Source organism: Pristiophorus japonicus, chromosome 4 (assembly GCF_044704955.1).
Source record: "Pristiophorus japonicus isolate sPriJap1 chromosome 4, sPriJap1.hap1, whole genome shotgun sequence".
Classification (NCBI taxonomy): Eukaryota; Metazoa; Chordata; class Chondrichthyes; family Pristiophoridae; genus Pristiophorus; species Pristiophorus japonicus.
This window is the reverse complement of record NC_091980.1, coordinates 192955968-192983115: the sequence shown is the minus strand read 5'-3', so window position 1 is coordinate 192983115 and position 27148 is coordinate 192955968. Positions and strand designations below refer to the sequence as shown.

The following is a 27148-nucleotide window of genomic DNA, read 5'->3' as shown; positions in this document are numbered from 1 at the left end:
CCTGTGCCCTTGAACAAGTGCTCAGTACTCTGCTTTCAAGTTTACTAATTTATAATGTGAGGCAAGCGCATACAGCAGCAGCATATAATAAAATCGTTCGATGCATAACTTTCCAAGGCAGTACAGTGGACAATCTAGGTATTTTTAAAATGTGGCTTTGAGGTGGACTATCATACTGCAGCCAGCGTGAACTCAATTTGTCCTGAGACCACCTCCAGGCAGGGGACGGGGGGCACACTGCTTGGCTTTAGTCTGCTGGCTGGGGCATCAAATCATCTTCTGACACGTTTAAAACCGTTTTGCGCTGACTTGAACGTGGCAGCATAACTGCAGCCTAAAGCACAGAACCCAATAAATATATAGTGCAATTAACTGATGGCCATGAAATAAGCCCCAGAAAATGTCCAGTAAACTAACCTGATGCGGCAATGTTAGTTGTACAGTTAGTGCCAATGACGAGTGGAGAAAATATCGTAATGAATGCGGACCTTACAACTTAAAAAAAAAAGTGAGGTTGGAGACTCAGCCAAGTGTCGTTGGCGCTAGGTGTAGCCACATTTGCTGAGGATTCAGCGCGGAGAGACCCCTGGAAGCTTTGGATTGTCGAATCCTTAATAATAAATATACCAGTAAGCTCAGTAGTAAGTGTACGTGTATTAATATTGCGAGTGGTGGTCAGCAAGAACAGCAGTGAATGAAAATACCGCAACAGTGCAGCTTATAGCTATTCAAAATAGATCTGTGCAATCGGTTTAGGAAATAATCTAAAATTGCACAGCATTCCGCTTCGTGTGTGAAGTCAAGAGAAAACTTAATTCGCGCCAAAATATGGCAAATGAAAAAAAATTGAAGGTTACAAACGTTTATTTTTTTTATATATATATGATTGATGCGCCCAAAATATACATGTAAATTTTGATCCGAAACTGTTGTGGTTTTTTTTGGCGTTTTTTTTCCGGAAAATGCAGTGTTCATTTTCAGCAAATGTGTTGTTGCGAGATTACTTTATCTGCGCGAAAAGCCAGGTTCCAGGAGCAGGAGGTGCGGGCGGTGAAGGCGGAGACTGCGGGAAGGCCCACCCTGCTGGCGTTACCATGGCAAGCGGCGCGGCGCGGCGGCCGCCTGTGGCCAGCCAGGATGGAAGCAGGCGGCGGGCTCCAATGGAGATAACCCATCGCCACTCAAACTCCTGCACTCCCTGATCTCACCCCAACAACCTCTTAACGCAAAAAATATATAAGGGGGAAAATGGCGGATAATGACAACTCGTCATCTGTAAGTCTTTTGATTTTATTAATGAGAAAAGCAAATAGCTGAAATGGGTCTTTTTTTCATTTTAAAAAGTGGTAATTTTGACGCGATTATATTTTCTCTTCTCCCAGCCCACCACCACCTTCTCTCCCAACCTGATCATCTAAAGTGCGGTCGTATTTTTCGGTCACCTGGTTATTAAATTGTGGAAAATAAACTTTGCAAACTACGGATTCCGTTGAAATGCTTGGCATTTAGCTGAGCTTTCGTGGCAGCTTCAGGGCTCACTTGCTGCACTTTGGAGCTCAGTCTCGACACTTTACAGTGAAGTGTAATTTTCTGCTATTGCTGATTTTTTTAAAAACACATTGTAAACTTAGCACGTGTCTGACCATTTGTTTTCACTGCGGGACAAGTTTTGTTTGTGACTGCTGGCTGGAAAATGGGTTTGTGATCGGAATTATCGACATGAATATATTCGGGCTGGTTTATCTGTGTTTTGAAAGTTTTTGCCAGTTCGGGCAAAGTCCATTTTAATGGGAGATCTTAACCAGTTGCTGCAGTGAGGCTGGCGTGTTTACCTTATACACGTTGTAGGTTCCTTTATTTTTCTTTAAACAGAGTACATTATAAACCTTGCGCATTACCAGTGTTGTAGATCAAATCGCCCCCTAACGAAATTAAAATGCACCGAAATATTGTCCAGTTTGATGTTGCTTTAGAAATTTACAATTGTCGAATGCATTGTTCATTTTACAGACTGAGCCCTTTGTCGGTGAGATCAAAAATGGGTTGAAACCGTCGATGAAGATGAGCATTATGGGGATGGTTCATTCAAAACCTAACAGGTAGGGCGAGCTGGGACACCTCTTTCACGCGCGACTGGATTCAGGGGTAATTCTCGTTCATCGTATCCCGCAGTTCAGCATTGCTGCACGAACAGTGCACTGTCTGTAGCCCGGACATTGATGGTTAATTACTTCAGGCAGAGAAGAAGGAATGTTGCTCTCGGCCTCTTATCACAGTTCCGTACAAACGAGTGGGTATTGAGTTGCAAAAAGGTGGTTTGGTCAGCAAAGGTTTATCCAGTTAAAAATTAAGCTTTTTTTTTGGGTAAAAGAGCATTGTGAAGGAGCTGAAAACAAAAGTGTTGTAAATAACGAATGGAACCTGTTAGTTAAGGACCAGACAGTGTTGCAATTTTTTTCACAAAGCCTAATGCCTAAAATCATACTGTAAAATGATAAACGACCATACATTACACACACACACACACACACACACACACATACGCTTTGGTCAGTCTCTTGAGAAAATAATTTTACTTGGCTCCAAGAGTTAATTTGTGATCCAACCAGTCATGTGGAGTGCCACAGTTTGCTGTGAGTCTTAGAGTAACTGGGCAGGAATGTTTTCAGGGCAACAAACTTTGAGGCATGTCAGAGGTCATTATTTCAAAAGCACAAACATTCTACTTTTAAGAGTTTCTCATTTTGATGCACACAATGTGTTAGCCCTTTAACAGAGAATGTTCTTGTGCAGAGGAAGAGAGCATCTTTTTAATCCCAAAGTTTTTTTGATGTGAATGATGCCAAGGAAGCAATGGTAAACACCACTGAGAAATTGTGACAACATTTCAGACCAATTTAGTACGCTAACATTTTTGTGCTGTTTTCAGTGTAGATGTTTCCATTTCAGAGCTCTTTTGTTTGATTCTGTTCCTAAGGGTGAGTCCCTGTTACTGTGTCCTCTCCCCTCACTGTTAGGTCCCCATCCTGTTCCTATGGCAGCTGAGATCAGAAGTTCAGCATATAGGGAATCACAGGCCCTTTCAAGTTACTCCAGAACTTTTGATTACTTTCTGCAGGACGGTTACAGGGGCAACTTCTGGTACCACACCCAAGTAGTCATTCTTCATGTGTGGGGCAACAGGGGCAGAAACCACTTGTATTTCTATAGCGCTCCTCGTGTGTAGAAAGAAATCTTGAAATGTTTAAATTAAGGTTAAAAGAACACAGAACACCAAACAGGATGGAAAACGAGCCAGAGATTGTATGTCAAGGTCCTGCACCTCCGAACTTAGCCTGAAACAGCAGCTGCAAAGATTAACACATGTACATGCTGGCTGGAGCCAACGAGGATGGATTTTATTTTACCAACATTAAGCTGGAGAAAATTGTACATTCCTGTCTGGCATAAAAATAAAAAAGGGAAGGTGGCTCAACCGTGGCTATCAAGGGAAATCAGGGATAGTATTAAAGCCAAGGAAGTGGCATACAAATTGGCCAGAAATAGCAGCGAACCTGGGGACTGGGAGAAATTTAGAACTCAGCAGAGGAGGACAAAGGGTTTGATTAGGGCAGGGAAAATGGAGTATGAGAAGAAGCTTGCAGGGAACATTAAGATGGATTGCAAAACTTTCTATAGATATGTAAAGAGAAAAAGGTTAGTAAAGACAAACATAGGTCCCCTGCAGTCAGAATCAGGGGAAGTCATAACGGGGAACAAAGAAATGGCGGACCAATTGAACAAGTACTTTGGTTCGGTATTCACAAAGGAGGACACAAACAACCTTCCGGTTATAAAAGGGGTCGGGGGGTCTAGTAAGGAGGAGGAACTGAGGGAAATCCTTATCAGCCGGGAAATTGTGTTGGGGAAATTGATGGGATTGAAGGCCGATAAATCCCTAGGGCCTGATGGACTGCATCCCAGAGTACTTAAGGAGGTGGCCTTGGAAATAGCGGATGCATTGACAGTCATTTTCCAACATTCCATTGACTCTGGATCAGTTCCTATCGAGTGGAGGGTAGCCAATGTAACCCCACTTTTTAAAAAAGGAGGGAGAGAGAAAACAGGGAATTATAGACCGGTCAGCCTGACATCGGTAGTGGGTAAAATGATGGAATCAATTATTAAGGATGTCATAGCAATGCATTTGGAAAGCGGTGACATGATAGGTCCAAATCAGCATGGATTTGTGAAAGGGAAATCATGCTTGACAAATCTTCTGGAATTTTTTGAGGATGTTTCCAGTAGAGTGGACAAGGGAGAACCAGTTGATGTGGTATATTTGGACTTTCAGAAGGCGTTCGACAAGGTCCCACACAAGAGATTGATGTGCAAAGTTAGAGCACATGGGATTGGGGGTAGTGTGCTGACATGGATTGAGAACTGGTTGTCAGACAAGAAGCAAAGAGTAGGAGTAAATGGGTACTTTTCAGAATGGCAGGCAGTGACTAGTGGGGTACCGCAAGGTTCTGTGCTGGGGCCCCAGCTGTTTACACTGTACATTCATGATTTAGATGAGGGGATTAAATGTAGTATCTCCAAATTTGCGGATGACACTAAGTTGGGTGGCAGTGTGAGCTGCGAGGAGGATGCTGTGAGGCTGCAGAGCGACTTGGATAGGTTAGGTGAGTGGGCAAATGCATGGCAGATGAAGTATAATGTGGATAAATGTGAGGTTATCCACTTTGGTGGTAAAAACAGAGAGACAGACTATTATCTGAATGGTGACAGATTAGGAAAAGGGGAGGTGCAAAGAGACCTGGGTGTCATGGTACATCAGTCATTGAAGGTTGGCATGCAGGTGCAGCAGGCGGTTAAGAAAGCAAATGGCATGTTGGCCTCCATAGCAAGGGGATTTGAGTACAGGGGCAGGGAGGTGTTGCTACAGTTGTACAGGGCATTGGTGAGGCCACACCTGGAGTATTGTGTACAGTTTTGGTCTCCTAACCTGAGGAAGGACATTCTTGCTATTGAGGGAGTGCAGCGAAGGTTCACCAGACTGATTCCCGGGATGGCGGGACTGACCTATCAAGAAAGACTGGATCAACCGGGCTTGTATTCACTGGAGTTCAGAAGAATGAGAGGGGACCTCATAGAAACATTTAAAATTCTGACGGGGTTAGACAGGTTAGATGCAGGAAGAATGTTCCCAATGTTGGGGAAGTCCAGAACCAGAGGTCACAGTCTAAGGATAAGGGGTAAGCCATTTAGGACCGAGATGCGGAGGAACTTCTTCACCCAGAGAGTGGTGAACCTGTGGAATTCTCTACCACAGAAAGTTGTTGAGGCCAATTCACTAAATATATTCAAAAAGGAGTTAGATGAGGTCCTTACTACTAGGGGGATCAAGGGGTATGGCGAGAAAGCAGGAATGGGGTACTGAAGTTGAATGTTCAGCCATGAACTCATTGAATGGCGGTGCAGGCTAGAAGGGCCAAATGGCCTACTCCTGCACCTATTTTCTATGTTTCTATGTTTCTAGGACTTGTTATTGGACAGACAGATGGCGATTTGAGCAAGAACATTTGGATTGATGGAGAAAGCGGAGTTGGGTGGCTTCAGCATGTGGAAGCAGACTTTATGTTTGAAGATAATATTGCCAAGCAATAGCATACAAGGGACCAGTAATAGACTCCCTAAGGTATACCAGAGGTGACCATCTATGCAGAGGAGGAAAAGCTGTTAGAGGCAATGTTATGCATGCAATGTGATGGGTATGGGCTGAGAGAACAGTGCCAAGAATATGATTTACCTCAACCCCATTTTCCTGCACTATCCCTTGATTCCTTTAATATTCAAAAATTTATCTATCTCGGTCTCGAATATACTCAATGACTGAGCATTCACTGCCTTCTGGGGTAGAGAATTCCAAAGATTCACCACCCTTTGAGTGAAGAAATTTATCCTCAAATGGCCGACCACTTATTCGGCGATTGGGACAGCTGGTTCTAGACTCCCCAGCCAGGGGAAACACCTTCCCTGCATCTACCCTGTCAAGCCCTGTAAGAATTTGGTATGTTTCAATGAGATCACCTTTCATTCTTCTAAACTCTAGAGAATATAGGCCTAGCCTACTCCATCTCTCCTCATAGAACAATCACCCCATCTCAGGAATCAGTCTAGTGAACCTTTGTTGCACTCCCTCTATGGCAAGTATATACTTCCTTAGGTAAAGAGACCAAAACTGTACACAATACTCCGGGTGTGGTCTCACCATGGCCCAATATAAATGGCAGTAAGACATCTTTACTCTTGCGCTCAAATCGGAAGTCAGATGGAGGATCTTGAACAAAGAGAGGTAGGAATATCATTGTGAGGCTTTATGTACAAGATGAGGGCTAAAAGGAAGTGGGTAGAAACTGGAGAGAATAGGATTGGTTGGGTAGAGGGTAGGGGGTGTTGTGGAGCATTCAGAAGAGGCAATAGCTGATTTGCAGAGGTCTTCAATGTTGGGTACAACAAAGCTCACGAGTTCCTTGTATTTTGAGTCTGGAGGTGAGGATAGGGATATGGTGGAGGGAGGACTAAGGAGGTGCTTTATACTGAAGAAAAGGAGTTTGATGTTGTTCCCTCTTCAGGATGATCTTGGAGTAGTATGTGGTTCTGACCAAGGGGAGGTAGCAACTGTGTGAAGCTGGAGGTTGTCTACCCAGATCTAATGGTGTGCTTGCAGGTCAGTTAATCACCAAGTGCATTCTGGCTAGGAGTTATAGATTTGAGGCTGAAAAGGTGGCTGTAATATTAGGATGTGGGAGGGAGACCTGGTTTACGAGGGGTACACACAGGCATTGAAGGTGGAAACGAGAGTTGCGGAGAAGATTGACAGAGATGTCAATGTCATCTTGGGTGACAGGCTAGAGGAGTGGGGAGATTAGATTTAGAGGTTGATGGCAAGAGAGTTGTGTGTAGGGGTTCCAGCGGTGGAAAGTGACAGGAAGGGGGGGTTGAGGCAGCAGGTAGGTGCGTAGATCTTGAGGCCGCATGTGATAACTAGATCAAAGGGATGAGCTGGGAGTATAAATGTGGGGGTGAGATTGAGGGAGGCAATTAGGACAAGGAAGTGTGGAAGTTAGTTCAGGCAGAGATTAAAATCACTGAGGATGAGAAATTGCTGAATGCAGAGGTTGAGATTGGATGGAAGGGCAAAATATTTCAGCGAGGAAGGAGTCTAAAGGAATGGTAAATGAATATCTGAAAGAATAGATTGGAGGGATGGTAGGAGTTAAAGTGTGGAGAGTCAGAGAATATGTGAAGTTGAGATCTCAAGCAGAGAGCTTTACTACCGCCAAGGTAGTTTGCTCAGGGCATGTGATGGAATGTAAAGCCAGGCAGCCAGCTCGGTGAAGGAGAAGGAATCATCAGCAGTCAGCCAGTTTTCACTCAGGCCCAGGGCATCCATGTTCTCCTGAGCTGAGGCATGGAGCTGAATCACAGATTGTAAGGTGAACAGAGTGCATTGTGAACTGAGTGGGAATTGGAGAATTTGATGGAAAGTGGGAATTCGGTGCAGAGGAGGAACAAGGTGCTCCTTTTTGCCTTTAATACTTGTAGTGGTTCGTGTAAGCTGGAGACGGTATGTATTTAAAATTTTGTTCAGTGTTTTAGCGCAAGTTAGTGAATATACAAAAAAAATTAAAAGTAATTACTATAAATAAGTGTAGACTAAGATATGGCAGAGCAGGTTGTGAGTACATATGCGTTTGTGGATAGCAAGACTGTCCAGGAGTGAACCAAGTTTGCAATAGATGTCTCCACCTCTAATCTCTTCGGCTCAGTCATTGAGCTGGAATGTGAGTTGGAGACACTCTAACACATAAGGGAGGGGTGGAGTATCTGGACCGTACCTTGGTCATACCTTGTAGAGGTGCAGGATCAGAATGAGGTTGGTGTGACCGCTAGTGTAGAGCAAAGGGAACCCAGGTGAGCTAGAGAACAAGGATCTGGAGAAACTGATGCTATCATACAGGTACAGTTTACTTGCTGCCTGTGAGGATAAGGATAAAAATTGTTGGAAGGACAGTCAGAGTGCTGACCATGGCACCTTGGAGCAGGAGACTGTCCAAAGGGAAGAGGAGGGGAAGTGTAATGTGGTAGTTGTAGGGGATTCAATAATTAGGGGAACAGATAGCATCCTTTGTAAGCAGGATCGAGAGTCCCACATGGTACGTTGCCTACCTGGTGCAAGGTTGAGGGACATCTCGAACCAGCTTGAAAGGATATTGGAGCGAGAAGATTCAGTCATTGTGGTCCATGTTGGGACCAACAACATAGGAAAGAGTAGACAAGAGGTCCTGTTTGGAGAGTAGTAGGACCTAAATTTAAAAACAGGACCTAGAGTGTTATAATCGCTGGATTACAGTGGAGGTCAGAGATTTAGGGGTCCATATACATAGATTGTTAAAATGTCAAGGACAGGTACAGAAAATAATCAAAAAGGCTAATAAAATGCTGGCCTTGATATTTAGAGGAATAGAATACAAGGGGGTAGAAGCTATACTGCAGATATACAAAGTCCAAATTAGACCGCACCTGGAGTTATGTGTTCGGTTCTGGGCACCACATCTTGGGAAGGATATATTGGCCTTGGAGGGAGTGCAGCGTAGCTTTACTAGAATGATACCTGGACTCCAAGGTTTAAATTACAAGGAGAGATTACATAAACTAGGGTTGTATTTCCTGGAATTTACGGGTGATTTAATTGAAGTTTTCTAGATATTAAGGGCACCTGATAGGGGAAGAGAGAAATTATTTCCACTGGTTAGGGTGTGTAGGACCAGGGGAAAATAGCCTAAAATTTAGAGCCAGGCCTTTAAGAATTGAAGTTCGGAAACATTTCTACAAGCAAATGGTGGTGGAAGTTTTCGCAAATGGCAGTTGATGCTCGGTCAATTGTTAATTTTAAATTTGAGATTGATAGATTTTTGTTAACCAAAGATATTAAGGGATATGGGGCAAAAGCAGGTACAGTTTGGACCTCCCTTTTCCGGCACCACCCCTTGTCTGGATTGATTCCTGGGGCACATGCGCAGAACACAGCCGATCTCCACCCCGACTTTGGGGCCGAACCAACACCCGGCCCGCTGGGGCTGTGACGACACTTGGCCAGCCGAGGGCCTGCCGGCACTTCCTTCGTGGCCCGTCGACACTTTGAACCTGCCCGGGACACAGACCTTGGGCTGCTGACCTCCCCTCATCCGGCAAAAACCCTTATTTGGCACAGGCCAGGTCCCGAAGGTGCTAGATAAGGGAGGTTCAACCTGTATATGGAGTTAGGTCACAGATCAGCCATGATGTCATTGAATGGTGGAACACGCTCGAGGGGCTAAATGGCCTACTCTTGTTCCTATGCTCCCTCAAGACAAGCCATGGATGAGGAGAGCCTTGTCCTCAAGATAGCAAACATTTTGATGGGCGATGTAGAGAGGAAAAGTGGTTGGAGGTTTGTTGGATGGATGATAAAGAGTAAATTAGGGAGAGTGGGATGGGAAGGAGCTTTAAGAGATTAGCTCCAGAGGAGTGTGACCGGTGGAAAAAGCATTGGGAGATGGGAATGAGACAGTTGGGTGACTACTGGAGCAAAGATCGATGGTGTACGCCACTTTGAGCAAGTCAGGATTCCTAGATTGAGGCAGAGAGAGAGAGATTGTAAACCAGTCCAGTAGGAATACTAGCCCAAGGTGGCAGAGGGACTGGGGTTTAAGGGAAAAGTAATAGTGAGTAGGGCTGGAAGAATTAGTTCAGGAGAAGAAGAGGAAAGACATGCAATTGTTGAGGATCCAATCTGGTCCTCACCAGATATCCACATACATGCATACTCAACAAAGGTCACTGGATAGGGATCAGAAGCAGGGATCAAGTTAGCTTATATTTACCATTTAGCTGTGACAAACTAATAGGCACCACATCTGGGACCTTCCTGGTCGTTGTGGCTCAGCTACTCATTGGATATATTCACTGAGCTATTTGGAGGAGGTTGGGGGTGGGGGTGTCCACTTTAAATATCCATTCATGCAACAGGAGACAATTTCACAAACTGGACAAGATGATCATTTCAAAGTTGCTAGACAATTTTTCCCTTCTCGGACCATGGCAGCAAAAACAAAATCTTAACATTTAAGGGTTCCAGTATATGACAAGGCTGCTAATACTACAGTAGAAAATTAATAGCAACTAACAAATTTGGGAATGGAATGCTTCTTGCAGGGGAGGGCAATGGGACAGGAGGAAATAGTACAGATTCTTTATCTCCGTTGCAATCTTACAGATTTCTTTATCTCCATAGAACGGTGACTAACAGGCGACGAAAAAAGAAAAAAATATCAAAGATGAGAACAGAGTTCATGGGAGGTTGGAGTTCTTGGCACGGGAAGAATTAGCATTCCCCATTCTTTAGCAAACATGCTGTGTATATCGTAGTTTACTTTCTCATGGCCCTGGGGAGGAGGATAGTTCTTAGCAAGAAAGCACAACATTCCCAAGGCTTGATCACTACCTATTTAAATACGGGTGATTCATCTTGTCAAAAATATATGACTTCTGTATTTCTCCTCGTTGAAGTTTCAATTACGCTATTTTGCAATAGCAACACAAGTTCTTATTAACTACAAGTTAATGCAAAATGTACCAGCACATTACAGAAAAGGGTTACATTTATCCTTGAGCCAGTTTTGCATCACTCATAACAAGCGCAAAAACGGTGTCTTTTATCAATTTTGTACAAGATAGTGATTTACATTGAACAAAAAAGTTACTCGTGCTGAAATATGGTTTAATTTGTATTTTACGCCTTAATTTCATGAAGTTCTCACAAAAAACATATAGTGAAAGCAGTGGAACATAAGTAAACATTGATGGTTTCTAATTTTGGATTTGTTGGTGAACAAGAAGGAGCAACATTTTTTTTTGTAGAATGACTTTCTTTACTGTTCCAGCATTTGAACATAACTACGTGGGACTTTATGGTAAAGAAATGTTGCAGTTCTGGGGAAAAAATTGAGCTGAGGCAGTTTGTCACTTTCCCATGAATTCTTTCCTAAAACATTCCTTTTAAAAATAACTGACCAGATTCCCCCCGCCATCCCCCTTTGCTGTGATATGGTTCCAAGATTGTCTGGTACCTTGCTCAAGTAGCCATTGTTCATACGTAAGCCATAGTCATAAATGGCCAACACAGCCGAATCAGATACCATCCTCACCTGACACCCAACACATGGTCTTCCAGCAGGAGTGGCTTAAGTGGCAGGAGCAGGATCAGCAGCAGGAGCCCTGGCTGATGTTCTTTGTATTATTATTATTATTGAGGCTCATTGTAATGGCATTAACACGGAGTTCAGCTAACTCAGCACAGGTGAGGATTTCCCTGGTTTTTATGGCTCTCCGCTCACTGGATTAAATCACTGAGCCAGTGGGGGAGGGTCCCATTAACTTCAGTAAGAAAGTGAAATGAGTTATGGAAGTTTAGTTTGGCTCCAAGGCAGTTAATGTTGAACTGAAGTCAGTATACTTATCCCTAGGTCAAGATAGTGATGCAGAAGAAGAAACAAAACAGCTGATTCTGATCAGATGAAACTGTAATGTTTCAACATTTTCTGTCCAATCCCCAGCTCAACCTCAGTCCTCAATTACACCCTAAACATCCTTCCTGCCTCCTCAGGACTAGTGTGTGCACCCACCCAAACAAGGACAAATGCAGTTTTAAAAAAAAAAGATTAAAGTGCAGCAGTTCTCAAACATGACTTTTTTTTAAACTACCTTATACTTTCAAATAGTAGGCTTGCATTTCCTTGAGTATAGAAGATTAAGTGGTGATCGTGTTGAGGTGTTCAAGATGATTAAAGGCATTGATAGGGTAAATAGACAGTAACTGTTTCCTATGGTGCAGGAGTCCAGGAGAAGGGGGCATACCTTAAAATTAGAGGTAGGCTGTTCTGGGGTGATGTCAGGAAGCACTTCTTTGCATAAAGTAGTGGAAATCTGGAACTTTCTCCCTCAAAGCTCATGAGGCTAGGTCAATTGAATAATTCAAAACGGAGATTGATAGATTTTTGTTATAGTTATTAAGAACCAAGGTGGGTAAATGGAATTAAGATACAGATCTGCCATGATGTAATTGAATGGCAGAATGGGCTCAAGGTGGTGAATGGCCTACTCCTTTTCCTGTTTTCACATACTTTTATCTTGGTCCTGAATTTGCGACCCCTGTGGACGCGTACATAGGTGCCCCGCAAATTCCAGGTTTAGGTAAACCCAAAACTTGCGATCTGTCAGGAATCCTCTTGACAGATCGCATGCATCCAAAAATAAAGGGCCTCCGCAGGCGGAGAGTGAGGCTAACTTCTGCCCAGCGAATGCCCTTGAAATTCTTACAACTGATAAAAGCAGGCAGCGCAAGACTTTTAAAGGACAGAAAAATACTTTTTTTCCCCCAATAATTTAAACATTTAAAATCCTATTAAATAAGGCAAGTTTATTTTTAGACCGTTGAAAATATGTAAATTTATTTTTCAAAAAATTAATTTTGTATCTAAATAATTAAATTTAATTTGATTAATTTTAAATGTGATATTTAAAAACATTATTTTTACGTGCTTGTGTGTTTTTGGGGTATTCTCATTCATACTTATAGCAAGTTCCGTATAGACGGAACTCACCACAAGTATGAATGGGGATCCCGCTACTTTGATTGTTTGGGCCGGCCCACGTGATCCCGGAGACACGTACGAAGCTTTTAAATCCTTGGGATATGTGGGCCTCTACGCAGCCTTATTGTAGAGGCCCAGAACCACAAGTCTCCGAACCTCCTGGACCACCAGGTAAATTCATAGAAATTTTTCAGGTCGGAGGCAACCGCCCGCGGGAAGCCTCCGACCACAATTTCTGGGCCAATATGTTTTAGTCATCTCCCAGTCCGACAATATTTCCCAGTGCAGGGCGGACAGACAAAGAAGTGACCTGCTTCCCAGTATGTTCCACTAGTAAAGACATGTGGGAATGTGTGTCAGCAGGCCAGTTTGAATTGCCTCACATTTTACATCAAATGGCGGAGCAGGCTCAAGGGGCCGTATGGCCTACTCCTGCTCCTATTTCTTATGTTCTTATGATAGGGAAAGAGTAAAACCCACAGTCACATACTAGAAGCTGAAATATACAGATTAAATCCACACTCCCATATCAGAAAAAATGATAAGCACATAAATCAGAGAAATGATAGGTAAAAAATAAAATCCACACTTGCAAAAGAACATGAGAAATACAAGCAGGAGTAAAGGTCCAGTAATTCTCCCATGGCCAGTGCTCTGTACAGAGAGGCTTACAGTTCACGCAGAGCGCGATGGTTGTATAGTGGTGAACATAGCTGTCTTCCACTTGATTGGCGTTCAATTCCTGGCCATTGCAACCAGGCTGGTTTTAATACAGTTTAGGTCACGTGATCGTAGTTATGAACCAAACTTAGTGGCAGATGCAGTATAACGTGGATAAATGTGAAGTTCCACTTTGTCCTTTATGTTTTTCCTACCAAAGTATTATTTAAATGGTGATGGCTTGGGAAGTGTCGATGTACAGAGGGATCTGGATGTTCTTGTACACTAGTCATTGAAAGCAAACATGCAGGTGCAGCAAACTGTTAGGAAAGCAAATGGTATGTTGGCCTTCATTGCAAGAGGATTTGAGTACAGGAGCAAGGATGTCTTACTATAGTTATGCAGGGCCTTGGTGAGACCGCACCTGGAGTATTGTGTGCAGTTTTGGTCTCTTTACCCAAGAAAGGATATACTTGCCACAGGGAGTGCAGCAAAGGTTCACCAGACTGATTCCTGGGATGGCAGAACTGTCATTTGAGGAGAGGTTGGGTCGACTGGGCCTGTATTCACTAGAGTTTAGAAGAATGAGGGGGATCTTATTGAAACGTATAAAATTCTGACTGGGTTGGATAGACTGGCTGGAACAAGGGGTCACGGTCTCAGGATACAGGGTAGGAAATTTAGGACCGAGATGAGGGGAAATGTTTTCACTCACAGGATGGTGAACCTGTGGAATTCGCTACCACAGAAGGCTGTGGAGCCCAAGTCAGTAAATATATTTAAAGAGGGAGATAGATTTCTAGACACAAAAGACATCAAGGGGTATGGGGAAAAAGTGGAAATATGGTGTTGAGATAGGGGATCAGCAATGATCATATTGAATGGCGGTGCAGACTCGAAGGGCCGAATGGTCTACTACTGCTCATATTTTCTATGTTTCTAAAACCTGGCAGCTCTGCCACGAGTAAGAATTCATTACGCTGGAAATTACATGTATGAACTCTCAAGTTACACAACCCTAGGATATACCAACATACTGTGCGCCAATGAACAATCTGCTACAGCAGCAGTTTGACTCATCTGCATAGCCAACAATTAGACCTTCTGGTTGTCTTCTTAAGCATTGAAAATCTGTAGGACGAAGTACCCCTTACTATGGAACTTGAATGTTGCATTTTGTCCCTTAACCTTTATGAAAATACCCTGCTGTGGAAAATTATACACTTAATCTTTTTCCCAAAAAAAGGATATAAATTTTCAGGGGGAATATGGCAAATTTTGAATGTACTTCAAAGATTAAACAGAATGCAGAGCAACCATTGGCATGAAATCAGCTACTCTGTTAGAAACCTCTTAAGCGTTGCAGAATTTTCCCAAGCATCCTCCATCCATTTGCAGTTTCGCTGCAGGATTCAGGCCAGCCTTGATGCAAATTCTTCCACCCATAAATGACCTTTACAAATGAGACTGGATGACGCATTTAGTGATGGCAGGAGGAAATACGCCTTGTGGGATATTTAAAGTGGAGATGTCCAGATATTAGTAATTCATTGACCCCGGTTTCAGAAGGCTGCAGCTTCTGAAAAAAAAAGTGAGGAGGCGGATGTGTGGCTCCTCATTTAAAAATAAATGCTGAGTGATTCAACAGTGGAATTATCTTGCAACAGTGTGGTACTAATTATTCCAGCATGTAGCAATCCTTCCATTTTGGAGCACTAATGGAGATTCCTGGCAACTCCCTTATGCATCACCCCCAAGCTTTCTTTTCTGTTCAACTCCTGCTTCTACACATTTTTTTAAAATTGTGACCTAGTAATTTTCTATGTTTTCAGCTTAAACTACATCTTTTGGAGCAGACCTGAACAACCCAGTTACAATAATCAAAGGGTTTTTGAATGTAGTGAAAGTTCGGTTTACCATTCAGAGAGTGGATTATAGAAGTTAAGCATTCACCCTATTTCTAGAGTAGGTATATATTAAGATAACTTGAGGCAGTGTCTGCCTGTTAAGGTGAACGTAAAAGAGCCCATGGCACTATTTGAAGAGCAGGGGAGTTTCTCCCAGTTTCCTGGCCAACATTTATCGGTCACAACCAATATCACTAAAAATAGAATAATTAGTCATTTATCTAATTTTTGTTTGTGTGATCTTGCTATGCACAGATTGGCTGTTTGTCTACATTGGTTATGAAGCACCTTGGGGGTAGCCGGAGGACATGAAAAGCATTATAAAAATACAAGTTCTTTCTTTGTACTGCATATAAATTATGTTTTAGTATTCAGCATACATTTCTAGAAGTGGGTGTTTTATGCATGAGCGAAAACCCATGTCAGATGACAGATTGTGTCAGAAGATTAGTCCAATATTGAACCTCCCTTGTCTTGCATTCATAATTTTAATTTTCAGATGGGGAAGGTTTGTATACTGACAGCACTCCATAAATTTTATAAAGGATTGTGGTAAAACCAAAGATCTTCCCATCTGAAATATCAATGAGTGTGACATGGCATTCAGTCCCGTGTCAGCAGCAAGGGATGCAAGTTCAATCCCCACATGACTAGGCTTCCAACCGTAGCCACCTATGGGGTGCCAAAAAAGAGAGTGTCCATACTGTTGTGTATGCAATAAAGACTGAGTACTGTTTAACTCCAAGAGGTATGATCCTGGCTCTGCTTTATGAAGGCCCAAAGTGACTAATATACAAAATGGCTGGCCTTTTATACTTGGGCTGTACACACGGGCATGCAGCCCAATGGCCTCCAACAGTGATGGCATCTAGTGGCTAGTGATCCCAAAAAGTACATACATGACAATACCCCCCTACCTCCCCCCCCCCCGAGATATTAACACAGTATTTTACAAATTGAGACGATCCGGTGTTTTACGCTCCCAGGTTGACCGTCTCAGTTCAATTCCAGCCTTGGGTGAGTGTTCAGAGTCTGTTGTAACTGGTGGCTGGGTGGCTAACCTGATGGGAGTGGCAATGGCCATGTCAGTGATTGAAAGTCCCGATTCACCGATGACCACTGAGTCCTCTGATGACTGGGGGTAGGTTGGTTGGTTGGTCGTCGATTGCCTCGTCCTCCGACTGTTCCGGTTTTTCTGTGTGTGCCGCAGCTTTGTCTGATCCATATGTTTCCTGCATGTTTGCCCATTTTTGAGCTGGACAATAAATACTCTGTTGCCCTCCTTGACTGACAGTACCAGCGATCCACTTGGGATCCTGACCATAATTCAGAACATATACAGGATCATTTACAGAAATATCGCCTGACACAGCTGCGCGATTGTGATACCCTTGCTGACTTTGTCTTCTATATTCAACTTGATTATTCAAGTCAGGGTGTACAAGAGATAGCTTGGTCTTAAGACCGCTCTTTGTCATTAGTTCAGCAGGCGAGACCCCGGTAAGCATGTGTGGTCTTATCCTGTAACTCAGCAGTATGAATGACAGGCGGGTCTGCAGTGAGCCTTGGGTTACTCGCTTCATACTTTAGACAGCACGTTCTGCTTGCCCATTGGATGCAGGTTTGAACGGTGCTGATCTTACATGTTTGATACCATTGAGTTTCATGAACTCTTGAAACTCCTGACTGGTGAAGCACGATCCGTTGTCGCGAACAACGATGTCAGGCAGACCATGTGTCACAAACATGACGCTGAGATTCTCAATGGTAGCTGTGGATGTGCTGGATGACATGATTATACACTCCATCCAATTCGAATATGCATCCACCACAACTAAAAATATCTTCCCCAGGAAGGGACCTGCAAAGTCTGTGGATCCTGGACTATGGTTTGGACGGCCACGACCACAGACTCAGCGGTGATTCCGCTGGTGCTTTGCTGAGCTGCATGCAAGTGTTGTACTGATGTACACAAGATTCCAGCTCAGAGTCAATTCCCGGCCACCATAGATGAGACCTGGCGATGGCTTTTGTCATGTATCCTACATGGTTACTGTTTGTACTATTACAAGGTGTGTCATCAGAGGGCACAGCAGTGGGAGACTTATAGGTTACTTGTACAGGTGTGCCTGGCCTAGTATAAAAGGCAGGCCACCATGTGTGATCCTCACTCTGGAGTTATCAATAAAGGACTAAGGTCACTACAATTCAAATACAACACATTGCCTTGTGGAGTCATTATCAGAGCATCTAAAGACAACAATTGGCGACGAGATTACGGACCTTCACGCGAAAATGGCTACGCTTGGTACGTTGCAGCAGTTCGCTGCTGGTGATGATTGGGACGCCTTCGTGGAGAGGCTCGACCATTTCTTCACGGCAAACGACCTGGCAGGCGACGATCCAGCCACACTGGCTGATAAGCGCAGAGCTAACCTGCTAACGAGTTGTGGGCCCACTGTCTATGGCCTCGTCAGGGACTTGCTGGCACCAGCGAAGACAACGACCAAGATGTACGAGGAGCTTGTAACGCTGATCCAAGAACAACACGAGCCTAAAAAGAGAGCATCGTCACAGCCAGACACTGGTTTTATACCCACCGACAGCCCGAAGGCTAGGAAATTGCAAAATATGCTGCAGAACTCAGAAGGCTGGCAGCACCGTGTGATTTTGGCAACCACCTCACCGAAGTGCTGCGGGATATCTTTGTCATTGGAATCGGCCATAAGGACCTTCTTCATAAGCTACTGTCTGTGGACACCACAGTCACACTGCAGAACGCCATCTCCGTGAGCCAGTCATTCATAACCTCTACCTGCGGCTCTAGGCAGGAGGACTCTTCCTCGGGGCTCAAACCCGACAAGTCCTGTGCACAGAGTGGCACCTTTTAGAGGCTGGACTGTAGAACATAAACCTTCTCAGAAGTGAGAACATCCCACCACCCCCCCCCCCCCCTCCCTCCCTCCCAGAGTCCCTTAACTCAGAGTTCGCCGAGGGGGCTAACTGAGTAGCACCAGGCTGGCGTTGCAGAGGGAATCACAGGGCTCACCAGTGCCACTTTAGAGACTATGTGTAAAGCCTGCAGAACAAAGGGGCACCTCCAGCGAATGTGTAAACGAAATATGACTCAGTGTTGAAGAAGAGTCTGCAGATGGCCATGAATCCAGCGCGGATTATGAAACGATACAGAGAAGCAGCTCAGCCCCACGATGAGGTATGTGACATGTTTACCTGCACCACAGAGTATTCTCCGTTGAGGATGGAAGTCAAGATAAATGGCATTCCAGTCTTCATGGAAGTGGACACGGGGGCGAGCCAGTCAGTAAGGAATCAAGACGCCTTTGAGAGTCTATGGGACAATCAAGCTGAACGACCAGAGTTGCTCCCGGTTCAGGCAAAGCTGCGCAACTACACCAATAAACTGATCCCAGTCGTTGGTAGTGTGGGTAGTGCGGATGTAAAGGTAATCCATGATGGCGTGGTGCACAAGTTACCCCTGTGGATTGTTGCAGGTGATGAACCAACGCTACTCGGAAGAAGGTGGATGGAGAATATCCATTGGAGCTGGGAAGATTTCACCCCTCCAGCGACGGACGCCCTCCGTGCTTAGAGGTAAAGCATGCCCTTACCTGAGGGTGGATCTGGCATCAGAGAGCAGACCAGCACAGCACCCGAGACATAGACCGCTCAGCAAGACTGCGTGGAGATGATCCAGCTGAGACGACCCGAACACACCTTCCAGGCTCCAGTGACAGGGCTCCGGAGGAAGAAAATCGGATCCAGAGGCAACCTTCCAGCTTCCGGGGAGAAGATCACCGCAGTCGACATCGTGGATGGAGGAAAGATGGCACCCAAACCACGAGGTGATGCACTGAAGAAAAAGATGGCGCCGGCCAGACCATGAGGTGCAGCGTTGATGGAGCAACATGTTGCACCAGAGAAGAGGATTGGGGTAAAGATAGCAAGGCTCTCAAAAGGAGGCCTGCAACCCACCACTTTTAAAAGGGACAGTTTCACATTCTTAATTTAAGAGCAACTGTGAATTAGATGTAAAATGTGTAATTAATGATCGGAGTTGTGTACATGTAATAAGCAAAGAAAAGTCGCGCGATCGCAATCGGAGCTACAGGTTACTTACCATGAATAGTGAAAAGTTGTGTGATGTAGGATTTCAACTGCATTCAGTCAATGCAGTGGGCAGACACCCATCGAGAACACACAGGTCCAGCGAGCTACCCAATGCAGTAGCCTGTGTCCCTGGGACCAGAGTTATGCACCGTGGAGCGTGGCCACAAGCAACCAATACATACAAGCTGCGGAGCAACCGATCTCAGGAGGGCAACGGCACCGGTATCGGTACCCTGCCCCTGATCGGCTCCATCTCTCAGGCACACGATGGCACCAACCGCCACGAGCCTGAAAGAGCAAACTGTGCCAAGGCGCAGCCCCCAGACCCCATTGCCACCAAGGCCATACCCGGGAACGAAGGGTCACCCGTAACAGTTCTCCCAAATGGGACTGGGACCAGCCAGGATCCCAAACCAAATAACACCCAGGCAAGCGAGTCAGCAGTTCCCTGTGCACTGCTAGATGACCGCCCCTCAGGGAACAGCAGCGACCTGGGACATAAGGAGAGGACAGGGAGGTCACAGGCATCCGTGAACCTGCCCAACGCTAGGAACAACGGCAAAAGCCCCGAGAGCAGGCAACTTAAGCCAGCCGTGTTCCCACTGCCAGCACTGGGCACCGCGCTGACACCGTCCAGCAGTCCTGGCACTAGTTTGTCCTCACCAAGAATATTCCAAGCATGCACCACTACTGCAACACTGAATGCAAATTTTTTTTTCTTTGGACATGAATGTAATGAGCCTACGGCACCATCTGTATGTGGCGGGGGGCGGGTAAAAAGAGAATGGAGTGGTCATGGACACAAACAGAAACCACCAGCACTCTACTGCTAACGAAACACCACTCACTCACCCAAGTTGGAAACGACCACCTAGGGTCAACCAGATAGAGCTAAGCCCAGAGCACAGTCAATGCAGAGGCGATTTGCACTAAAGGCTTGGGGGAGAGTGATGCCACGTATCCTACATGGTTACTGTTTGTACTATTACAAGATGTGCCACCAGAGGGCACAGCAGTGGGAGACTTGTAGGTTACCTGTACGGGTGTGCCTGGCCTAGTATAAAAGGCAGGTCACCATGTGTGAGCCTCACTCTGGAGTTATCAATAAAGGACTAAGGTCACTACAGCTCAAGTACAACACATTGCCTTGTGGAGTCATTATCAGAGCATCTAAAGACACAACAGCTTTCATCATTACAATGCCGGGATGTGTGCTATGTAGCTCTCGTACAAATTTCTCCCTCCCTTTCTTGGACGTAACACTATTGCCCCACAGTATACAATCCGACTGAATAGACATAGTCTTTGCGCCGAATGTAAGGTTTGGTCTCCTCGCACATTTGCTTGGGTATGGCAAACCAATCACCTTTTGAGGATGCAACTCTTCACCACCAATAAAATCTGGTCTTGGCTGGTTCAGGTCTTAACTTGTTGAGCCGTGACAGGGGTTCCTTCACTCTCAAAAGCATCCATAACTAATAGGTCTGCTAGTTGTGGCGATTCCATGATCGATGTGGGCAACGGCAGACAGCTCAAAGCTGCGGCACCTGTGATAAATAAACAGTCCTTTATGTGTGTTAATGCACGCAAGTCATTTCAATGTCTCAACCAGCTCGTGTGTCATGTAGGCCAATGTCAAGTCCAGTTTGGTGAACGACTTCCCCCCCCCCCCCCCCCCAGCTAGCGTTGCAAACAAGTCATCAGCCTTCGGTAATGGGTACTGATCCTGTTATGTATGTAAACATTGTAACTGTGCAAGACTGGCCACCAGAGGGGGCAACTGTTGGGGGCCCAAGGGTCACCTGCGCACCGCGTGCAAGGGAGTATAAAAGGTTGTCTGCCATGCTGCTTAGACAATCTGGAGTTGTATTAAAGAGACGAAGGTCACATCAGCTTTAGCTCACAGTACTCAGTCTTGTGGCGTTCTTCCATACTTAACAATTGGCGATGAGATAGGATTACGAACTTTCATGCGGTCATGGCTGCCGTTGGTATTTGAGAGAGATTTGTAGAGGGTGATGATTGGGAAGCCTTCATTGAGCGTCTCAACCAGTACTTCGTGGCCAACGAGCTGCATGGGGACGATAAAGCGATCAAGTGTAGGGCGATTCTCCTCACCGTGTTTCTTCCACAATATACAGCCATCGCCTGGTACAATCCACAGTGATAAATCCTGGGACTCCTCAACTATTTTGGTAACTTTCTACCCGGCATAAGCACTTTGCTGGAACCGTTGCACATGTTGCCAGGTAAGGGTGGACAACTGGGTTTGGGATAAATCTCAAGAGACAGCCTTTGAGAAGGTCATAAACCTACTTTGTTCGAATAAGTTACTTGTACTGTATGACCCGTGTAAACGATTACTGCTAGCTTGTGATGCATCTTCGTATGGGGTCGGCTGTGTGTTACAGCAAACCAGTGTATTGGGAAAACTCCAACCGGTTGCATACGCGTCTAGAAGTCTGAAAGAGCCTACAGTATGGTCGAGAAAGAGGTGTTAGAATGTGTACATGGGGTTAAGAAAATGCACCAATACCTATTTGGACTTCGGTGTTATATATGTGGACTTGTATTTACTCTGTACAGCCACCAGAAGGCTCATCCCCTAATCCCATAATCCCTTGGGAGTACAGGTATTTAAGGAGGCTTCACAAGTTGGAGAGGCACTCTGGTGACCTGCAATAAAAGACTAAGGTCACACATTACTTTGAGCTCAGTGTTCAGTCTGACTCTTTCTCCATACACAACAACCAGCGACGAGATACAGATAGCGAACCCAAAGATGCAGAGAACAGTGGGCATCCTGGAGAAATTTTCGGAGGGAGATGATTGGGAAACTTCTGTGGAGCGACTCGACCAATACTTCGTGGCCAACGAGCTAGATGGGGAAGAGAGCGCTGCCAAACAAAGGGCGATCCTCTTCACAGTCTGTTCACTCCAGCGAAACCCACGGAGAAATCATAGGACGATTTGTCCGAGAGCATTTGTACCCGAAAGAAAGCGTTCTGATGGCGAGGTACCGGTTCTACACCTACAAAAAAGATCTGAAGGCCAGGAAGTGGCAAGTTATGTCGCCGAGCTGAGACGTCTTGCAGAACATTGCGAATTTAGAGCACATGCTCAGAGACTTTTTCGTACTTGGCATTGGCCACGAAACGATACTTCGCAAACCTTTGACTGTAGAGACCCCAACCTTGAATAAGGCCATAGCGATAGCCCAGACATTCATTGCCACCAGTGACAATACAAAACAAATCTCTCAGCACTCAAGTGCTGCTACAAGTACTGTGAACAAAGTGATGTTGTTTTCGAATCGTAATGTACAGGGCAGGTCACCCATACCTGCAGCTGCACATCCGCAGGTGACTCAAGAGTCCACCATCAAGGGTGATGAATGCAAGATTGTTAACACCTTGTTGGCGCTGCGGGGGTGATCATAGTTTCCATTCATGCCGATTCAAAGAGTAAGTTTGCAAGGGCTGTGGAACAATAGGACATCAGTGTGCAGGCAAGCTGCAAAGCCTGTTAAACCTCCAAACCACCATGTTGCAGAGGAGGACAAATCCATGGAGGATCACGATGAACCAGAGATACATGGGGTGTACACATTCACCACGAATTGTTCCCCCGATAATGCTGAATGTTGAACTAAATGGACTCCCAGTGTCAATGGAGCTGGACACGGGTGTGGGCCAGTCCATCATGGGCAAAAAGACTTGCGAAAGATTATGGCGCAATACGGCCTCAAGGCCAGTCTTAACTCCAGTTCGCACGAAACTAAGAACTTACACAAAAGAATTGATTCCTGTCATCGGCAGTGCTACTGTAAAGGTCTCCTGCGATGGAGCGGTGCACAAGCTACCACTCTGGGTGGTACCGGGCGATAGTCCCACACTGCTCGGCAGGAGCTGGCTGGGAAAGATACGCTGGAACTGGGACGTCGTCCGAGCACTATCACCCGCTGACGACACTTCGTGTGCCCAGGTCTTAAACATAGAAACATAGAAAATAGGTGCAGGAGTAGGCCATTCAGCCCTTCTAGCCTGCACCGCCATTCAATGAGTTCATGGCTGAACACGCAACTTCAGTACCCCCTTCCTGCTTTCTCGCCATACTCCTTGATCCCCCTAGTAGTAAGGACTTTATCTAACTCCCGTTTGAATATATTTAGTGAATTGGCCTCAACTACTTTCTGTGGTAGAGAATTCCACAGGTTCACCACTCTCTGGGTGAAGAAGTTTCTCCTCATCTCGGTCCTAAGTGGCTTACCCCTTATCCTTAGACTGTAACCCCTGGTTCTGGACTTCCCCAACATTTGGAACATTCTTCCTGCATCTAACCTATCTAAACTCGTCAGAATTTTAAACGTTTCTATGAGGTCCCCTCTCATTCTTCTGAACTCCAGTGAATACAAGCCCAGTTGATCCAGTCTTTCTCGATAGGTCAGTCCCACCATCCCGAGAATCAGTCTGGTGAACCTTCGCTGCACTCCCTCAATAGCAAGAATGTCCTTCCTCAAGTTAGGAGACCAAAACTGTACACAATACTCCAGGTGTGGCCTCACCAAGGCCCTGTACAACTGTAGCAACACCTCCCTGCCCCTGTACTCAAATTCCCTTGCTATGAAGGCCAACATGCCATTTGCTTTCTTAACCGCCTGCTGTACCTGCATGCCAACCTTCAATGACTGATGTACCATGACACCCAGGTCTCGTTGCACCTCCCCTTTTCCTAATCTGTCACCATTCAGATAATAGTCTGTCTCTCTGTTTTTACCACCAAAGTGGATAACCTCACATTTATCCACATTATACTTCATCTGCCATGCATTTGCCCACTCACCTAACCTATCCAAGTCACTCTGCAGCCTCATAGCATCCTCCTCGCAGCTCACACTGCCACCCAACTTAGTGTCATCTGCAAATTTGGAGATACTACATTTAATCCCCTCGTCTAAATCATTAATGTACAATGTAAACAGCGGTACCCCACTAATCACTGCCTGCCATTCTGAAAAGTCCCCATTTACTCCTACTCTTTGCTTCCCGTCTGACAACCAGTTCTCAATCCACGTCAGCACACTACCCCCAATCCCATGTGCTTTAACTTTGCACATTAATCTCGTGTGGGACCTTGTTGAAAGCCTTCTGAAAGTCCAAATATACCACATCAACTGGTTCTCCCTTGTCCACTCTACTGGAAACATCCTCAAAAAATTCCAGAAGATTTGTCAAGCATGATTTCCCTTTCACAAATCCATGCTGACTTGGACCTATCATGTCACCTCTTTCCAAATGCGCTGCTATGACATCCTTAATAATTGATTCCATCATTTTACTCACTACTGATGTCAGGCTGACCGGTCTATAATTCTCTGTTTTCTCTCCCTCCTTTTTTAAAAAGTGGGGTTACATTGGCTACCCTCCACTCGATAGGAACTGATCCAGAGTCAATGGAATATTGGAAAATGACTGTCAGTGCATCCGCTATTTCCAAGGCCACCTCCTTAAGTACTCTGGGATGCAGTCCATCAGCCCTGGGGATATATCGGCCTTCAATCCCATCAATTTCCCCAACACAATTTCCCGACTAATAAAGATTTTCCTCAGTTCCTCCTCCTTACTAGACCCTCTGACCCCTTTTATATCCGGTGACCCCTTTTATATCCGTTCCCCTCGCTATCGAACCAGGCATCGGGAAATTCCAAGGAGCAAAAGTGCAGATCCACCTAATTCCGGGGGCGCAACTCATCCATCACAAGGCGAGAACAGTACCGTACATGAGAGAAAGGGTAGCGATCGAGCTAGACCGGCTACAAAGAGAGGGCATCATTTCACCGATCAAGTTCAGCAAGTGGGCCAGTCCTATTGTCCCAGTCCTCAAGGGAGACGGCACCATCAGAATCTGTGGCGATTACAAAGTAACTATCAATTGTTTTTCCCTGCAGGACCAATACCCACTACCAAAGGCCGACCACCTCTTTGCAATGCTGGCGGGAGGAAAGATGTTCACGAAGCTGGATCTGACTTTAGCCTACATGACTCAGGCACTGGAAGAATCATCGAATGCCCTCACCTGCATCAACACGCACAAAGGTCTTTTTGTTTATAACAGATGCCCATTTGGAATCTGATCAGCGGCAGTGATATTCCAGAGAACCATGGAAAGTTTACATCTTAGTCACAGGTCGGAACACCTGCAGAACCTGGAGGAGGTTCTTAGTTGAATCAACTGTGTGGGGCTCAGGTTAAAACGCTCCATGTGTTTTCCTGGCGCCTGAAGTGGAGTTCTTGGGAAGGAGGATTGCGGCGGATGGCATCAGGCCCTCCAACGCGAAGACGGAGGCAATCGAGAACGTGATGGAGCTGCGGTCGTTTCTGGGACTCCTGAACTACTTTGGTAACTTCTTATCAGGTCTCAGCACACTGCTAGAACCACTACATGTCTTACTACAAAAAGGGGAAGAAAGGGTTTGGGGCAAAACCCAAGTAAATGCCTTTGCAAAAGTGAGAAAATTGTTATGCTCAAAACAAATTGCTTGTGTTGTATGATCCATGTAAGCGTTTGGTAGTAGCATGTGATGCGTTGTCATATGGCGTCGGGTGTGTATTTCAACAAGCTAATGATTTCGGGAAATTGCAACCAGTTGCTTACGCATCCAGGAGTCTGTCTAAGGCCGAGAGAGCCGACAGCGTGATTGAAAAAGAAGCATTAGTGTGTGTCTATGGGGAAAGAAAATGCATCAATACCTGTTTGGGCTAAAATTCGAATTGGAAACTGACCATAAGCCACATATATCCCTGTTTTCCGAGAGTAAAAGGGATGAGTACCAATGCATTGGCCCGCATCCAGAGATGGGTGCTCACGTTGTCCACATACATCTACGCCATCAGCCACAGGCTAGGCACAGAAAACTACGCCGATGCTATCAGTAGGCTGCCATTGCCCACCACTGGGGTGGAAATGGTGCAGCCTGCGCATCTAACCATGGTTATGGAAGCATTTGAGTGTGAGCAATCACCGTCACTGCTCGGCAGATCAAAACCAGAACAAACCAGGACCCCTTATTATCTCTAGTCAAAAGCTGGGACCTGGTCTAGTGGAAATGCAGGAAGAGATAAAGCTGTTCCAGCAGCGCAAAGGTGAAATGTCTATACAGGCAGACTGCCTTCTGTGGGGCAATCGAGTAGTGGTCCCCAAGAAGGGCAGAGACACCTTCATCAATGACCTCCACAGTACCCACCCAGGCATCGTAATGATGAAAGCGATAGCCACATCCCACGTGTGGTGGCCCGGTATTGATGCGGACTTAGATTCCTGCGTTCACAGATGTAATACATGCTCGCAGTTAAGCAATGTACCCAGGGAGGCGCCGCTAAGTTTATGGTCTTGGCCCTCCAAACCGTTGACTATGCAGGCCCGTTCATGGTTAAAATGTTCCTTGTGGTTGTAGACGCGTACTCCCAAGTGGATTGAATGAGATATAATGTCGGCTAGCACGTCCTCTGCCACTACTGAAAGCCTGCGGGCCATGTTTGCCACTCACTGCTTACCCGATGTCCTGGTGAACGACAACAGGCCATGTTTTACCAGTGCTGAGTTCAAAGAATTCATGACCCGTAACGGGATCAAACATGTCACATCTGCCCCGTTTAAACCAGTGTCCAATGGTCAGGAAGAGAGAGCAGTGCAAACCATCAAGCAAGGCTTGAAGAGGGTAACTGCAGGCTCACTGCAGACTCGCCTATGCCGAGTGCTGCTTAGCTACCACAC

General features: G+C 45.4%; 1 protein-coding gene across 4 annotated transcripts in view; it reads left to right on the top strand.

Moving 5' to 3' along the window:
* The first annotated feature begins 329 nt into the window (after positions 1–329).
* LOC139262275 (galectin-related protein) overlaps positions 330–27148 on the top strand; it is a 41139-nt gene continuing 14320 nt past the window's right edge. The window contains exons 1-2 of one of the 4 annotated variants that reach the window (XM_070877429.1): positions 330–629; positions 2011–2099. In XM_070877429.1, the coding sequence (XP_070733530.1) occupies positions 2056–2099 (44 nt within the window). In that variant the 5' untranslated portion in view covers positions 330–629; positions 2011–2055. Of the gene's footprint in view, positions 642–731; positions 853–1098; positions 1276–2010; positions 2100–27148 lie in introns of those variants that run through there. The other 3 variants (XM_070877430.1, XM_070877428.1, XM_070877426.1) reach the window with 3 other exon arrangements.